Here is a 14825-nt window from a genome sequence, read left to right on the forward strand (position 1 = left end):
CTGAGAAACTAAAAAATCTTCTTCAGTGAAAAGATCAATGACAAATGTTTGAAGGCTAATGAATACTCCACATAATGGCCTCTGTTCAGTCAAAAAGCCCTTAGGATCTCTTTATTTTAATCTCAAATAAATGGCCTAAAAGGTTTTATGGCCTTTTATTGTGCTTGAGATTGCCTTTTTTACTGGCCTCTAGCCAGACAGGATTGGAAGGCTGCTGCAGTTTAAAGAGATCCTGACCTGGATGGCCTCCCAAGGAATAGAGTCCAGGTTGTTGTAGCTGAGGTCCAGCTCTTCTAGTGCCAGCAGGTCGTTGAACGCTCCCTGGTGGATGAGCACCAGCTGGTTGTTGTTCAGAATGAGGTGATGAAGCTTCGACATCCCGCTGAACGTATCATTGCCTATCCTCGTCAGTCGGTTACTGAGGATAAGATGGAGAGAGAGATCAACGATACTGAGTACAACAACTCACATTTATCAAGAGGAGATCACGCAAATACATCACATACATATGTGTGTACAGCTGTATGCAAATCCATACCTGTTGAGGTGTAGAGCTCTGAGGTTTTCCAGATCGGCAAAGGCATGAGGTGTGATGAAGGAGATGGTATTTCTGGATAATGTGAGGTCCACCAGCCGTGTCATGTTGGCAAAATCTTTCCTCTTTACACTGTGGACACAGAGGACATTAAACTAGACACAAGACAGACATATGCCATCTATACATCCAGCAAGACAGAACTTTGATTAAGTGAAGTTGTTATGGTCAAAGTACTGATAAAATTGAATTTGTAAATGTTAAATGGAGGTATTGCGTATTTGACAGTCTTTCAGTAGCATTGAACACTTTCAACATTTCAAAGCAAAAATCAGAGAAAACCGAATTCACACATGGTTTTCCTTTTATCCTGTGCAGCTCATTCAATATTTGTGAGCGTGAAAAACTCTCCACAGGCTACAAACCAGAGAACCAAGGCTATCAGGAGAGAGCCTTGAGCTGCTCCATTGACTATGAACCGACTATGACTTACTCTTGGGCCCCCAAGAATGTGCTTTTCTGAAAACTGAAATGAGTTTTATTTCATTCTAGCGCCAGCGGATAATGCGTTTGGATCACCATTAAAAGCACCCTGGGTGATGCCCCTCTCTCCAAAAACTCTGAGACTTACTCATCTTTGCCGGAAAAGCTTGCGGCTTTGGTGTCCCGTGATGTCATAGATCACTGTCTCCGTTTCAAGTTTTGAGGAAAAGTTGCTCATTCTCACACATCAAGACTGAAGACTTTCCAAGGAAAAGTATATTTAGTTAACGAGGTATGAATGGAGTGATATAAATGAGCTGTTAAAGACTGTTAAAGAACTTTTCATCGTGCAGTTACACTATCACACACATATTCATTCCTTTAGATGTTTTTAAGAATTATCCACTCAGCTTTCAGAGTTCAGTGAACACATTTGGTGAAGACTCAATCATCAGCACTTTAATGACCACACGGCACCAGAAAAGTATCCAAATCACAGTTCCAATAGTAGCAGTTTTAGTGCAAGTATTTACTGTATGCTACACTTACAGTAATTGTAGATGTGGAGTGCTGCATTTAAAAGTCCTGTTCTTGTAACACAACCATCAGTTTAAAGGCTCGTCTCTGTCAGGGCCATGATAAAACAACATGTAATTGCAACTTTTTGGAGTGACATTAAGACTAAACACTCACTATATTAGAGACTTTTATCTCTAATATTGAGGTTTTCTTCAATTAATACAGTATAGTATTGATCAGTTCCTTTAGTCAGAAGTCCCGAGGGAAGCAAAGGAAAGTTGGGATATTGTTGATAGCTTTTTAGTAACACTGTTGAACCAGCTGGTCAAATTTTGGAGAACATTTTTGAATGTTCTGCAGTTTTATACCGTCACATCAAGGCAACCTGATGAGGCTGTTCAATTTATGACTACCTTAACACTCCAGAACACTCCATATGGGTTAATATGACAGAACATTCTCACTCCTAACTTGTCACATGGTTGGTCAAGCTTGGTTGGCGGCCTTAGGCTCAGACTGTGACGCTTCACCTATGCTTCTGGCATCAGTTTTGCAAGTGCACGGCTACAAGGTTAAGTTATCAATAATACATAACATCCACTTAGACTTTCAAAATAAAGCCCGCTGAGAAACAGTTAACATTTTATGACATATTATGACTTTTGGACTGTTCTTAACATTGTGAAACTGTCAAGATTTGATTAGGTTTAAGGGTTGCGTTTAAGAAGAGATCATACTTTGGGTCAGACTCACTACATTAACCAACCCCTTCTAGTGTCAGTTAAGCACATGACGGGCTCTGCAGTCAAATAAGCAATAATACACATGCAACATCTGGTTAGACGTTCAAAATAAAGCTTGCTAATAAGCATTTCACATGGCATGACCTTTGGACTGTTATTAATATTGTGAAATGTTGCAGCTTGGTTAGGTTTAGGCACAAATTACTTGGTTAGGTTTAGGGAAAGATTATGCTTTGGGTTTAAATAACTAGTCACATCACCTATGTAACTAACCCAATGTGATTTGCATGACTTAACATACTTACTTAACATAACTTAAACATAAATCCATCTTGACACTTGGTCACACATGAGAGCAAACGCTGGTCTCCAGGGAGAAAGTCCCGTGTATGACCATCCAACCTGCACTGGAGGTGTGCTTCCAGAAATGATGCTACAGGGGTAACTACTGTACAGCGTCAAACTGAGAGGCATAGGGCCACTGACCAGGCTGCTGTATTTGACGCACTGGGCGCGAGAATGGGCTGGAATACTGTCTCTGTCTCTAAGAATCATTTTATTTTTTGTCATAGTACAGCAACTGGTAGAAATATTTTCTTTTCATTACAAAATGGTCCACCGAGAGAGGATTATCCAATAAGAAAGACTTGGTGGTGCTCCACGTCCCTAGAAGGACACAAGGGATTTATTTTCAGCGGACATTATGACCGGAGGCATTGAAATATTTTGGACTTCAGCAGATTTCCATGATAAAAGAACAGTAATAACTAGATAGCTGAAACACTGCACCAAGAATGTGCCATGTATTTGATTGGCCATTGCAATTTGGCCTGGTTAAACTTTTTCCACCCCCAGATAACCAAGAAGCACTTCCACTATATCAAAGTAGCAGTCTCATTTAAATGAATGAGGCTATGGTTTCACAACATCCAACTGTTACAAACTTTGTACTGGGACTTCTACTGTTAAGGCAGGAACAACAGCAGCAGTGTGAGTATTAGTGGTATTTGTGTGTCTTGGTGGCAGTAGTATGATCGGTGTGACTGTTACCTTGTGACAAAGTTGTCAGCCAGCCGCAGCTCCACTGTATGCCTATCAATGTTCGGCGGTACAAACAGAAGACCTTTCTTGGCACAGAGGGTCGCCAGGTTGGGTGACAGGATCTGACATACGCAGCGCTTCGGGCATACCTGTGCTCGCACTGCCATGGCAACTGCCAGCATCACACACAGCCACAGTCTCTCCATGGTTACCACCCCACCTGGACACAACACCTGAAAAATGAGACAGAAGACAGAGACAAATGGAGCCGTTAATGACATTGGACTTTTTCAATAGTTACTTTTTCAATACAAAGAGTAGAAGCCATTCTGAAAATGAATAATAGAAAAGACAGACAAAGGCATTTCATCCCAGTCTGGCTGCAAGGTTATCAGTTTGCAATTCAAGGCAAAACCTATGTGCTTCACACTGCACACACACTGTCCAACAGTGTTCACTCTGTTCACTATCATTTTCTCATGCGACGCTGGACTAATAGACTACTTATCACCCACCTCACTTCCTTCTACATCTACTAAACTGTATGCCTCTCTGAATGCAGAGAGCTGTAGGGGAAGTGAAGTGTGTATATTAAAGGGAGGATGATAAGTGCAGTATGGAGAAGGATGACTTGCACTCTTCAAGGACTTGTTGTCAATGCAATGTGTTAGTATGCATCAACAGTCACTACGTGTGGGCACACATGAATGAATAACCCCCGAACATGTGTTCATCTTGACACCTTGAGTGAATGTGATTCTGATGAAGTTAAAAATCTTAATGACCAGACACGAGATGAACCCAGAGGCCTCTGAACTGAATCACCACCAACTTTTAGGCATCGCTAATCAAGCCAGAGGAGAGGTTTATTAGTCATTTATAGCTCGGCAGTGTTGCTATGCGTGTACGTGCACACGCACACACATACACCCAGTCATCATTAGTAAGCAGCAGCGCTTGTAGTTAATTAGGAAAGGTTTAGAGAGAGAGAGAGAGAGAGCAGGGTGAGGCAGGGAGAGAGAAAACGCTCATTAATGACAACCTTGATTGGAGTTTGAAGGACATGGGAGAATCAGGATTAAAGGGATCACAGTGCAAACACACACACACACACACCCTCATTCATTCATGCACAGATACATACCAATTAATACACACACAACACAGGCTGGGTGAGGGTGAAAGTTAAGGTTTTTTCTCACACTTAATCATATCAGAAAAATCAGTTTGCATTAAAAGTCAGTGACTCATTTTGTCAGTGAAGAGATGCAATCAGACGAATCCTGGAACAAAAAGGTTAAAACAAGTTGCAACTACTGGCTTTAATGATTGTAACAAATATTTTATTAATGCTTTATGGATCGGTATAAGACAGTGATGCATGAACGATGGAAAACAGAGCACGATGTGTCAGTATCAGGAGGCACTTCTATAAAATAAGAGATGAGAATACAATATTTGGAAAACAAAAATATCAATTAAACCAGGCTATTTATATGAATGTGTACATGTTTATCTGTCATTAATGTCATGAATTGATTCAGCAGTGTAATAAAATAGACGCAAGTCACACTAATGAATGACTCCAGGAGAGGAAGAGATCTCATCAGCGGGCTGTGATTCTCCCTCATTAAGAAGTAAACAGTTGAGGTGTTAAAATCAAAATGCATTTTGGTTCAATTTAGCCTCCATCTGTGGTGTGAAATCATTACTGTGACATCTCTGCACTGCACTTCCCAGACACGTATATTATATATATATACATCAGTTAAACTGCGTGGCCTGGACTCGCAGCTGTCACTGCTCGTGTTAACCCTGCTTATATATAAACATAAATGGAATGACTTGCTGTTTTAAGACACATATCTGTATCCTGTAAAAAACAGCAGTCTGGTCAGTTGCTCTACGCTTCTAAGTTTGATCCTGTAGTTACCCCATCTAGTGTCACTTCTTGAAGCACTCCTCTAGAGCAACAAAATACAGAGTCAGAGAAGTTTTGGCTGAGTTGTGTGGCAGTTGGATGGGTCGTTTACTGGACATTTCCTCTGCATGCTGTGGTTCACCTCCCGAGTGTGACCAAGAGCCAAGATTGTATGTTAACTTACTTCAGAACTTAAAAATAAATCAAACAACCTAACGTGACATGAATTTCAATACTTATGCAACTTACATTACTTGACTGAAGGCAGTTACTTTAACCCAAAGTATGATATTTTCGTTGATAACAGTCTGAAAGTCACAATAGCAAACTAGCCTATCATATTATTGCTTAACTGGGTAGCGCGTCATAGTTTGAAGTTTGTGGCCACTGACCAGCTGCCATATTTGTTGAGTTGGGAGTAAGTAAGTAAGTAAGTACATTTTATTTATATAGCACTTTCCACAGATAAAAATCACAAAGTGCTTCACAATAAAATAAAATACAACAATAAAAACATAAAAATACAATGAATAAAACAGTTTAAGACATTAACAAAAAGCCTGCTTAAATAAAAAAAGTTTTCAGCTGTTTCCTAAAAGAGTCCACAGATTCGAAGCATCTTAGAAAGAGAGGCAGGGCATTCCAAAGTTTGGGTGCCACTGCCTGAAAGGACCAGTCACCTCTGGTCTTAAAGTGGGTGTAAGGGACCACCAACAATCTCTGACCTGACGACCTCATTGTATGGGCAGGTACATGAAGTTTAATCAAGTCAGAGATGTAAGGGGGTGCTTGACCATGAAGGGCTCTAAAAGTAAGGACCAAGATTTTAAAATTGATTCTAAAATGGACTGGTAACCAATGCAGGGAAGCTAAAACAGGGGTGATGTGAGCTCTTTTGTGAGTGTGAGTTAAAAGCCGTGCAGTTGCTTTATGTACAGTCTGGAGACCATTAAGCTCTCTCTTGTTCAGGCAGGTAAAAAGGCTGTTACAGTAGTCTAGACGAGAAGAAATAAAAGCATGAATAACCATCTCAAGTTCAGCTTTTGACACCATATCACTCGATTTTGCAATGTTCCTCTGGTGGAAAAAGCAGTTTCTGATTAATTGTCTGTAGTGCTGCTCTAGCGACATTGCAGAATCAAAAATGACTCCCAAGTTTCTGAGGCTTGACTGAACAGATGAGCCTAAAACATCGCCAATGTACTGCCTGATCTGAGGGATTTTGTCATCCGGGGCAATAATCAATGTTTCTGTTTTATCAGAATTAAGCTTCAGGTAGTTGTCGTTTAACCATTTGCAAGTGAGATCAGAATGAGTGAGTGAGAATGTTATAACTGCAGATTAATGAAAATAATAGCTTTTGTGGAAATTAGTAGATTTGGGACCACAATGGAGATTTATGTCACAGAGGAATTAACTCAGGATTCACATACACAGAACAATATTCATTGTTAGAATAAATGTATTTTTTGTTTTTACATGGGATTTGTTTACAATAATAAAAACAAATTATAGAATATTACCATCCTCATCCTTCAGTGCCCACTGTATATCAGACCTAATCTTGATAAATACAGTATGGACGTCAGAAGACTCGTCTTTGCAAACTGTGACATCACAGTGACGGACTAACAAGCCATTCCCTCTCTCTCTCTCTCTCTCTCTCTCTCTCTCTCTCTGTCTCTCTCTCTCTCTCTCTCTATATATATATATATATATATATATATATATATATATATTTAATTTCTCCGTATAGTTACTGAGCTACGATGTTGGAGGTTATGTCTGTTTTATTTCCTTTCCCTCTATATTTGAATGCTTAGACAGAAGAGCAGACGGACAGAGCGGCAGCTAAATAGAGCGCCGAATGACTCACATGCACTGGCGCCCCATTAAGAGCAAGCGGGCGAGCGAGTGAGAGAGAGAGACAGAGAGAGACGGAGAGAGACGGAGAAGGCTCATGACCCTTGTGACACGAAAGCAGATATCAGCTCATTAATTACACTGAGAAATGACTGTAATGAGAGCGAATGAGTGAGAGAGACAGAGAAATGGAAAGGAAACGAGGGAGAATTATCAGAGAGGGAGAGGAAGAAAGAGAGATCAGAGAGCGAGCTAATTAAAATGAGTGCTGAGTTGTGAAAGGAAAAGGGGGAGAGGGACGAATTTCATTTAGCGAGAAGAGATGAGCAAGGATGGATGAGGCTGTTGTCGCGCGGTCACGCCTGTACGTGACATGCAAACCATACACAACGCTGGCTATACAGGAAAGGACGCATACGCTACATGTCACTCGTACACATATGGAAAAAGAGATTACACCAGAATTGAGCTCAATTTCACAGAAGCCCCTCTCCATACACCAGATACTGACTCGGTGTAGCTCGAGGTGACATGTAAGACCACTGGGATCAAATGGAATGGTGAATTAACCAAAGGGATTATGGGTAAGGAAGACAAATTAAGCTCTGTTTGTAGCGGTGTGTAAAATACGATTCTGTTTCACACGTGTGTGTGTGTGCTGCTCGCTTTATCCACCTTCTTTGAAAGCCTTCCACACTGACACCCCAGTTCCCTGAAGGTCTTCCATGAAGCCAGTTTCACCCCTGGCTCGCTCACTGATGAGCAACTGACTTCCCGGACAGCACGAATGGATTCTCCCCACGCTCCATATACTGAAACTGATCTAATGCTGCATTCAAATCTCACGGGGGGATAACCAGCGGAACGACTTGGCAGTTAAAAGCGACGGCTTGTAAGCCCTCACACATACAAAGTCTTTTGAAGCTGCCAAGAAGCATTAGTCGAAGATTTCTGTCAACTTTTTGTTTCCTGATCAGATTTTTCACACTTTAGGTCAGATGTGTTATAGCAAACCAGACATCGCAACATTCTTTAAAAAAAAATCCAGTGATTTTTGTTCACAACAAACAAAATCATATTATATCTTAAACCATGGTTGTGTCAAGGGTAAAACTGAACCCTTACTGAAGCCTGCACCCAGCATTCACCCAACATTGTATCTGAGCTGTAAGGTCATCGGTTTCAGCAAAAGGGCCATTTCAATAATTTCCCACAGTATCTGTTTTCTCTTCTTGTATGACTTCACGAATTAAACATTTTAATTTTACATTTAAAATGTAAAGATTTTTTTATGAAAGAAAGCGGGTTACTGTGTATCTGAAAAACAAAGTAGGTCAATATATTGACTAATGCAAAAACAAACTGCAGTTTTCTGTTAAACTAATACTAACAGATACTGCAGTAGAATGTAAGGAGACAGACTGATAAAAAAAAAATCACAAAAAATCGACTACAAATGATAAAATCCACACTGTACAGTATATTGTTCCAGAGGAAGGCTGTTTAAAATCATTTCCTCAGTGGTGAGCGATATAGTGGGCTGAACCTGAAAATCAGAAAGCTAAAACCATCATTTATGACCATTTTCCAAGTGTGAGAACTTTCTGCCCCTTTTGACACAGCAATCAAGTCCAAAGTAGCACCCAGCTGTGATTTATCCTCCTGCAAGTTCTGATTTAGCCAAACCTTTAATAAACTGTAGCTAAGCTAATCAGATGTTGAGCGACAGAACAAACAGCTCCATTATGCCTCAATGGCTGAAGAATCTCGTGCTGTGCTATTGGAAAAACACATGGAATTGTGCTTCTAATGCAGAATTCAAGAGCAGAAACAGAAGCGCTCACATATAACACATTTCTCAGGCAGAATTGTGGAAATGTGATAACCAAAACAGCTTGAATATAACAATGTGATGGACTGCTACAGCCATAAGAAAACATGTGTAAAACATCTGTCAGTGGAAACATCATATAGCTTCCATTATTCTTTCATTAGCTTCCAAAAGTTGGAAGAAGTTGGAATGATAATGTATTGTCACAAAGTGTGAAATAAAACAGCATTTCAACTGTTGAACAAAGTAGGAAACAACTACATCATCCTAAAATATCATCCATCCAGGGCTCTTTATTGATGACTGTCAGGTAGTTTACTATGGTACTTGTGTTGTTAAAATAGATTAGTCATGTCAGAGATATGAAAACACTTCATATGTTGAAGTGTTCTTCAACAGTCTCAATGTGCTCAGCTCTGGCTGAGAGGAGCAAAGTTGTCTAGTGCAACATACTATTCAGCTCCAGCATCCACACAACCATACTACTTTAAAAGATTTAAAGTGGCATAGAAAATGAGTTCATTACAGACACTATTTCATAATAGACTCTCTTTGAGATTACTGTACAGATATTACTAGGATAGTGGTGGAAATAAAGACGCTTATGCAGATTTGTCCTTCATTAGTCCGATTCCTGCTGGCTGCAGCAGAATATAGTAATAAGAGATTATTCTAATGCAGAGAGTATCTCAGTCACTTAGTTTGCCATGGAGCTTTTACTCTGTTGTATTCCAATCACCTGGTATGTAATATAGCATCCAGAGATTAAGATAATGTACTCTGTTGTTAGGAATGTCGATTGTATTATTGCTGATATGCATGCATGCATGTGCCTCCAATGATATTTATCATACATGTCAACATATTACGTAACACCATTAAAAACGTGTGTGTATGCAAAAAATCTCCTGATCTTCATCAACAGATGGAGTTGCCTATTTGTAATGAAAAAGACAGCTAGGCAAACTTGTTATATGATTAAAAGCTCCGTACAGATACTAAAAGGACCATATGGTTTGACTGTCTTTACTGTGTCCTGAGAATAAGTGGTGAGGTTGAACCTCAGATTGAAAGGTTGCTTAAACACGACCTAACATGACATGACAGCTTAGTAAATGTAACCTATCAGAGTTTGCTGATGTGGTTCTTTACATCCATAATGTGTGTACTTTATAGGAATTTAAAGGAGTTTGTGATAACACTACATGTGGCAGTCCATCTCCCCCCTCCCATTGCATTCTCATCAACACACAGCTGTTATTCGAATCATTTGCCCCCTCAAGTGGTTGCCAATTTGTGCACTGGCTAACGTTGCTAACCTTTACATTGTAAAGGCCCTTAAAGGTCCATACGATGTCCCGAATTGTTGGGATTTTCATTCATTAATGCACTTCAGTATTGACAGAAGATGCACTTTAAATACAAGATTTTAGACAATCAAGACAATCAAGTTTGTGCTGATTATTTTGATCACTCTGCACACAGATTTCAATTCAAAGCATAGAAGAGGTTATAATATACTGCCCTTGCAGCTAGAAAATCTTTTAGCTTCAGTTTTCCATTTTATTGAGTGAATTAATAGTTTACATGTTCTTCCGCGCCATCAAGCTTGTGCCGTGGTACCACCATCTAATGCACAACAAAAAAGCACCACTACCCGTACCACTTAACTAACCCGCTGCCTTCCTGTTTGCTTGCTTCCACTCTTTGGCTTTGATTTTGTGTGTCCACTGGAGTAAACCTTACGCTTAAACTAATGGCTTTACCCACTCGAACAATGGGGTCAGCAGCTGCCTAAATATATCACAATTACTCCTTATTCAATTAGTGCACTTTGAGTCTGCTGCACTGGGCAAGGCCAAACACACACATAAATACACACACACACACACAGACACACACACAGGCTAGCACCAGGAACATTGAATGGGCCCAACATAAGCACATGAGCAACCGGCCACCAACATAGACACAAAAACACAGATACACAAATATAGGCCACACACATAAGCAGACAAATGAAAGGAATCCCAACCACATAAACGCTCGACCCTCATCTGCCTGGTGTTTTACAATGACGATGGACTATGACCATGCACAAGAAAGACTCTGAAAAACAATACATTGACCTTTGACCATTTTAACTCTCAAAATCTTTTTTATCTTGCACAAGAACATATATAAAACACTGAATGAAAAAAAAAAAAAAAAACTGAAAAAACATAATACGTCTCCTATCAAGCTAGCTCTATTAGTTAAAAGCTATGACTCCAGCTGACTTTTTAATGTTTCCATTTTTAAATCTCTTGTAAGAGGGGTCTTAAATATGCTCTTAATGGCTACATACATCATACCTTCTCAAAGACGTAGGCTAAAGACGTAGGCAGCCTGTTTGGCTGCTGACTTACATACTTTGTTCAATTCTAATGTTCCAGACGTAAGGCTTGAGATGAATGTTACCTAATATGTTAGCAAATGTACTGTAAAGCTATCATGGGTCATGTTAGCTAGAGTAGGTGGATTGTTAACTTATTACTACTGCAGCTAGCGTGCTACATAGCTGGCATGCTGATGACTGCAACACATAAACACATATTTTTATCCACTACTTCTGCTCTTGTGTGTTTGGTTTTGAAAAGGCTAGAAAAAAGACATCTCTATCCAACTCGTATTGCAGCCCCCGCCACGCCGCTTCACCATGAAATCCAAAGCTTCTCAGGCCTCCCGTGCCTCGTAACAGTTGCCAACCTATACTGAAGAATTGCTGTTCAGTGAAGGGTTTAGCCGACAGCCAATTCCAATCCTTCCACTTGCTCATATCGAACCTCGAGTCATTTTGCACATGCATGTTTTCATTGCATCAAGGCTGAGAAATCCTTCTTTAACCTGCCTCCACCCCTCCAGCACTATGTTCCTTCCATGACTGAATTGGACTTAATGGATGAAATCAAACCAATGAAAGGCAGATAGAGCCAGCTGGATGATGTATGGGAGTACATGAGCTGCCAGGAATACGAGACGATCACCGCCAAGGTCAGCCTGATAACAATGGAACACACACACACACACACTTAAAACCTTAACCACAAATGCAAATGCATGTTTAATGCACACACACACAGGCAGAAGTATACACCAGATGTATATTAAGAAACACATGCATCTCTTGACTATTGATTTTAGATCCAATACTCAAACACACTCAAAGGGATTACGTGTATGACTGGGAAGGAAAGGGAAGCAGTAAAAGATAAAAAGAGAAAGAGACGGAGGAAGATGTGTAATCGGAGATCTCGGTGGTGAGGGCCTAACAGTGGCACTTTAAGAGCCTGATTCATGGTGATGCTGTGTAATATCTGGTCTGAAACGCTATTTCCACACCATTACATCACAGCACTGTTTTTCAAAACCCACCAGAGTGCATCCATCACTGGTTATCTGATATCGTGTTCACAAGACAATTTCTATGTCACAGCATTACTACAACTATCCCTCAAACTGCATATATGTGCATGATCGATACTGACAAGTATCTGATGGGAAATGGTCTTTCAGCTCATTGTTTCACGAAGGATCAAGGATTGTTGGTGCCATCATTGAACCAGGATGAAAATAGAAGGGAGCTATGTCAGCTGCATTACACCCTATCCTTAACCAGTGTACGCTATTATTTAGTACAGGCAGAAGGGTATATGTCATAGAGGGCAGGGAAAGAATGCATGCCAAATCATTTTCCACCCCACTAGCAGCTGAACCAATCCTGTCTTTTCCCCAGTCTGATACCCAGGTGGCAGCACGAATCTCTCATCAGCATGTACAGTTCCTGCACAGGACCTGAAGCTCCACTTTGACAAGACTGAGCTGCCTATCCCTCCAGGGAACGCATCTCCTGTCCATGACCTCGCCATTACCCCTGAGAACTCAGTGGTGTTCCTGGTTGGAACTGCAAGGAACCCAGGTGAATCTATTTTTAAAATGTAGCACTCTTTTAAAGCCGGTATGGATTTTGACATTTCACTTGAAAACTACCACTGTGCTCTGAGCAACACTAACAAGATGTAGCCAAAGAGCATGAGTTATTTTTGATACATTCGGATTAAAAGCGAAACCTCGAGGTGACTTGAATGTATGTAAGGTCAATGTAAAAACATGAATTGAGGGTGAAGATTGATCTTGGGGTTATGAAGAGGCAGGAGAAGTAGAGTCTGAAATAGTTCATATTACATTTTCAGATCAGTCTTTCTGAGTTGTCACACACATACTTGAGTGTGTTTTGTGAAAGCAATCGTCTGCACTGTAAGAGGAATATCTTCATCGGCTGAAAACACAGGCAGCAAAAGCCACTGCAGTGATAAAATTTGTGAGAACTCGGAAAGTTGAGAACCTAGCCCACCTTCAAACGGGTACGTATTGTGCAAAATGAGTTTCAAAACATGCGTAGGAGGAGGGAGGAAATATTGGGATACAACAAAATCAAGGAGTGTGGCATTAAGTAATAGTTCACATCTCATTTAACCCATAATCCTCAGTATTTTTGTCTCTGTGGTAGCTCATGCTCTGAATACAAACAAAGCTTCAAGGTTTGCTTAGAAATGTAGTGCCAAACAGCCTGTAAGCGAGGTCTCAGTGTGAGCTCTCATACACCCAAACAAACCTTCCAAGGGTTAAAAATGACTACTGCAAACCAGAAAGGTGTGAAAAATGCCTTAAGAGGTGTTAGCTGTACAGTACAGCAGTGTCTTTCATAACTCACGCCGAACAAGCCAAAGCTTTCTCGTCTTGTGAGTTTCTTTGCCGTGGTATGTGTTCGTCCTCTAAGAGGCACGGACGTGTTTGATGTTGATAAAATGACACCTTCTATTTCACCCTGCCATCCAAACTGCCACAGCGCATGGATACATTCCCCTGCTGCAGGCTTCAAGAAGAGGGCGAGACACGTTCCATTTCAGTCCAAAAAAAACATCCTATTAATCTACCCTGTTTTTAAAAATACACTTTATTCTCCTAGGCGTTTACACTGGGGAAAGAACTAAGCAGACTCGATGTTTTCAGTTTTCTCACACATACAGATTGAAACACAGACATGAAGATATTTTGATTTTAACAATCAGGTCCAACTGAGACCAAATGTGCCAAATACACTTCCTGTCTCAGTCTATCTCTCTCTCTCTCTCACACACAAACACACACACACACACACACAGAGCAGACGTCCACGTGCACCCACACATTCACGCCCTCACAGAATCTCAGGGTATATTTGAACTTGGATAGTATTAGGAGGAATACTGAACGGACTATTTGGAGAGGACAGCCCACATATTCCAGCTCAACTGATATTTGATGTTTGGCGCCGATGCCATTACAGATATTAGAAAATAAAAAAATCGATATAGATATATCAGCTATTATACATACATTTTTTTGCAATGGTCCCTCAAATGTGACAAATCAGATATTTGTGCCAATGGATGGGAGGTTGGGTTTTCACCCATGTACCTTTGCTGGTTGGTTAGTTGGTTCATTTATAAAAAATTGAAAAAACTACTGAACTGATTTCCATGAAACTTGGATGGAGGATGGGTCTCAGCCCAGAATACCAAATTAACTTTTGGTGCGCTGCCAGATAAAGGAACATATCCAGGATTTTTTTCTTACCTTCTTTTTTCTTACCATCCAATTTGAAAGAAAGTTGATTTTTGAGTTTAATTCCTAACCTGCAAATACTGACGCTTTGGGATTGTAGGTCGGGTTGACTGCCATTCCAAAGCATCGGTATTTGATGAGTTGGGACTTCTTGCAAATTTGACCTTTAACAATGCGAGGTGTCTGGTATCAATGAGTGAGAACAATTTCACGTGGATACAAATAAAAATCCAGATCCAGCAG

The 14825-nt window shown here is 40.4% G+C and overlaps 1 protein-coding gene across 4 annotated transcripts in view; it reads right to left on the reverse strand.

The window, feature by feature from the left end:
• Positions 1 to 14825, reverse strand: part of lrfn5a (leucine rich repeat and fibronectin type III domain containing 5a) — a gene marked incomplete at its 3' end in the record, with an annotated part of 121024 nt that overhangs the window by 20269 nt on the left and 85930 nt on the right. For all 4 annotated transcript variants that reach the window (XM_084380929.1, XM_084380928.1, XM_084380930.1 and 1 more), the window contains 3 exons: positions 3331 to 3554; positions 539 to 667; positions 238 to 418 (listed from right to left, as the gene is read on the reverse strand). In XM_084380929.1, coding sequence (XP_084237055.1) covers positions 238 to 418; positions 539 to 667; positions 3331 to 3527 — 507 coding nt within the window. In that variant the 5' untranslated portion in view covers positions 3528 to 3554. The remainder of the gene's footprint in view (positions 1 to 237; positions 419 to 538; positions 668 to 3330; positions 3555 to 14825) is intronic.

The sequence above is a fragment of the Pagrus pagrus genome (assembly GCF_965226575.1).
Source record: "Pagrus pagrus genome assembly, chromosome: 18".
NCBI classification, from domain to species: Eukaryota; Metazoa; Chordata; class Actinopteri; order Spariformes; family Sparidae; genus Pagrus; species Pagrus pagrus.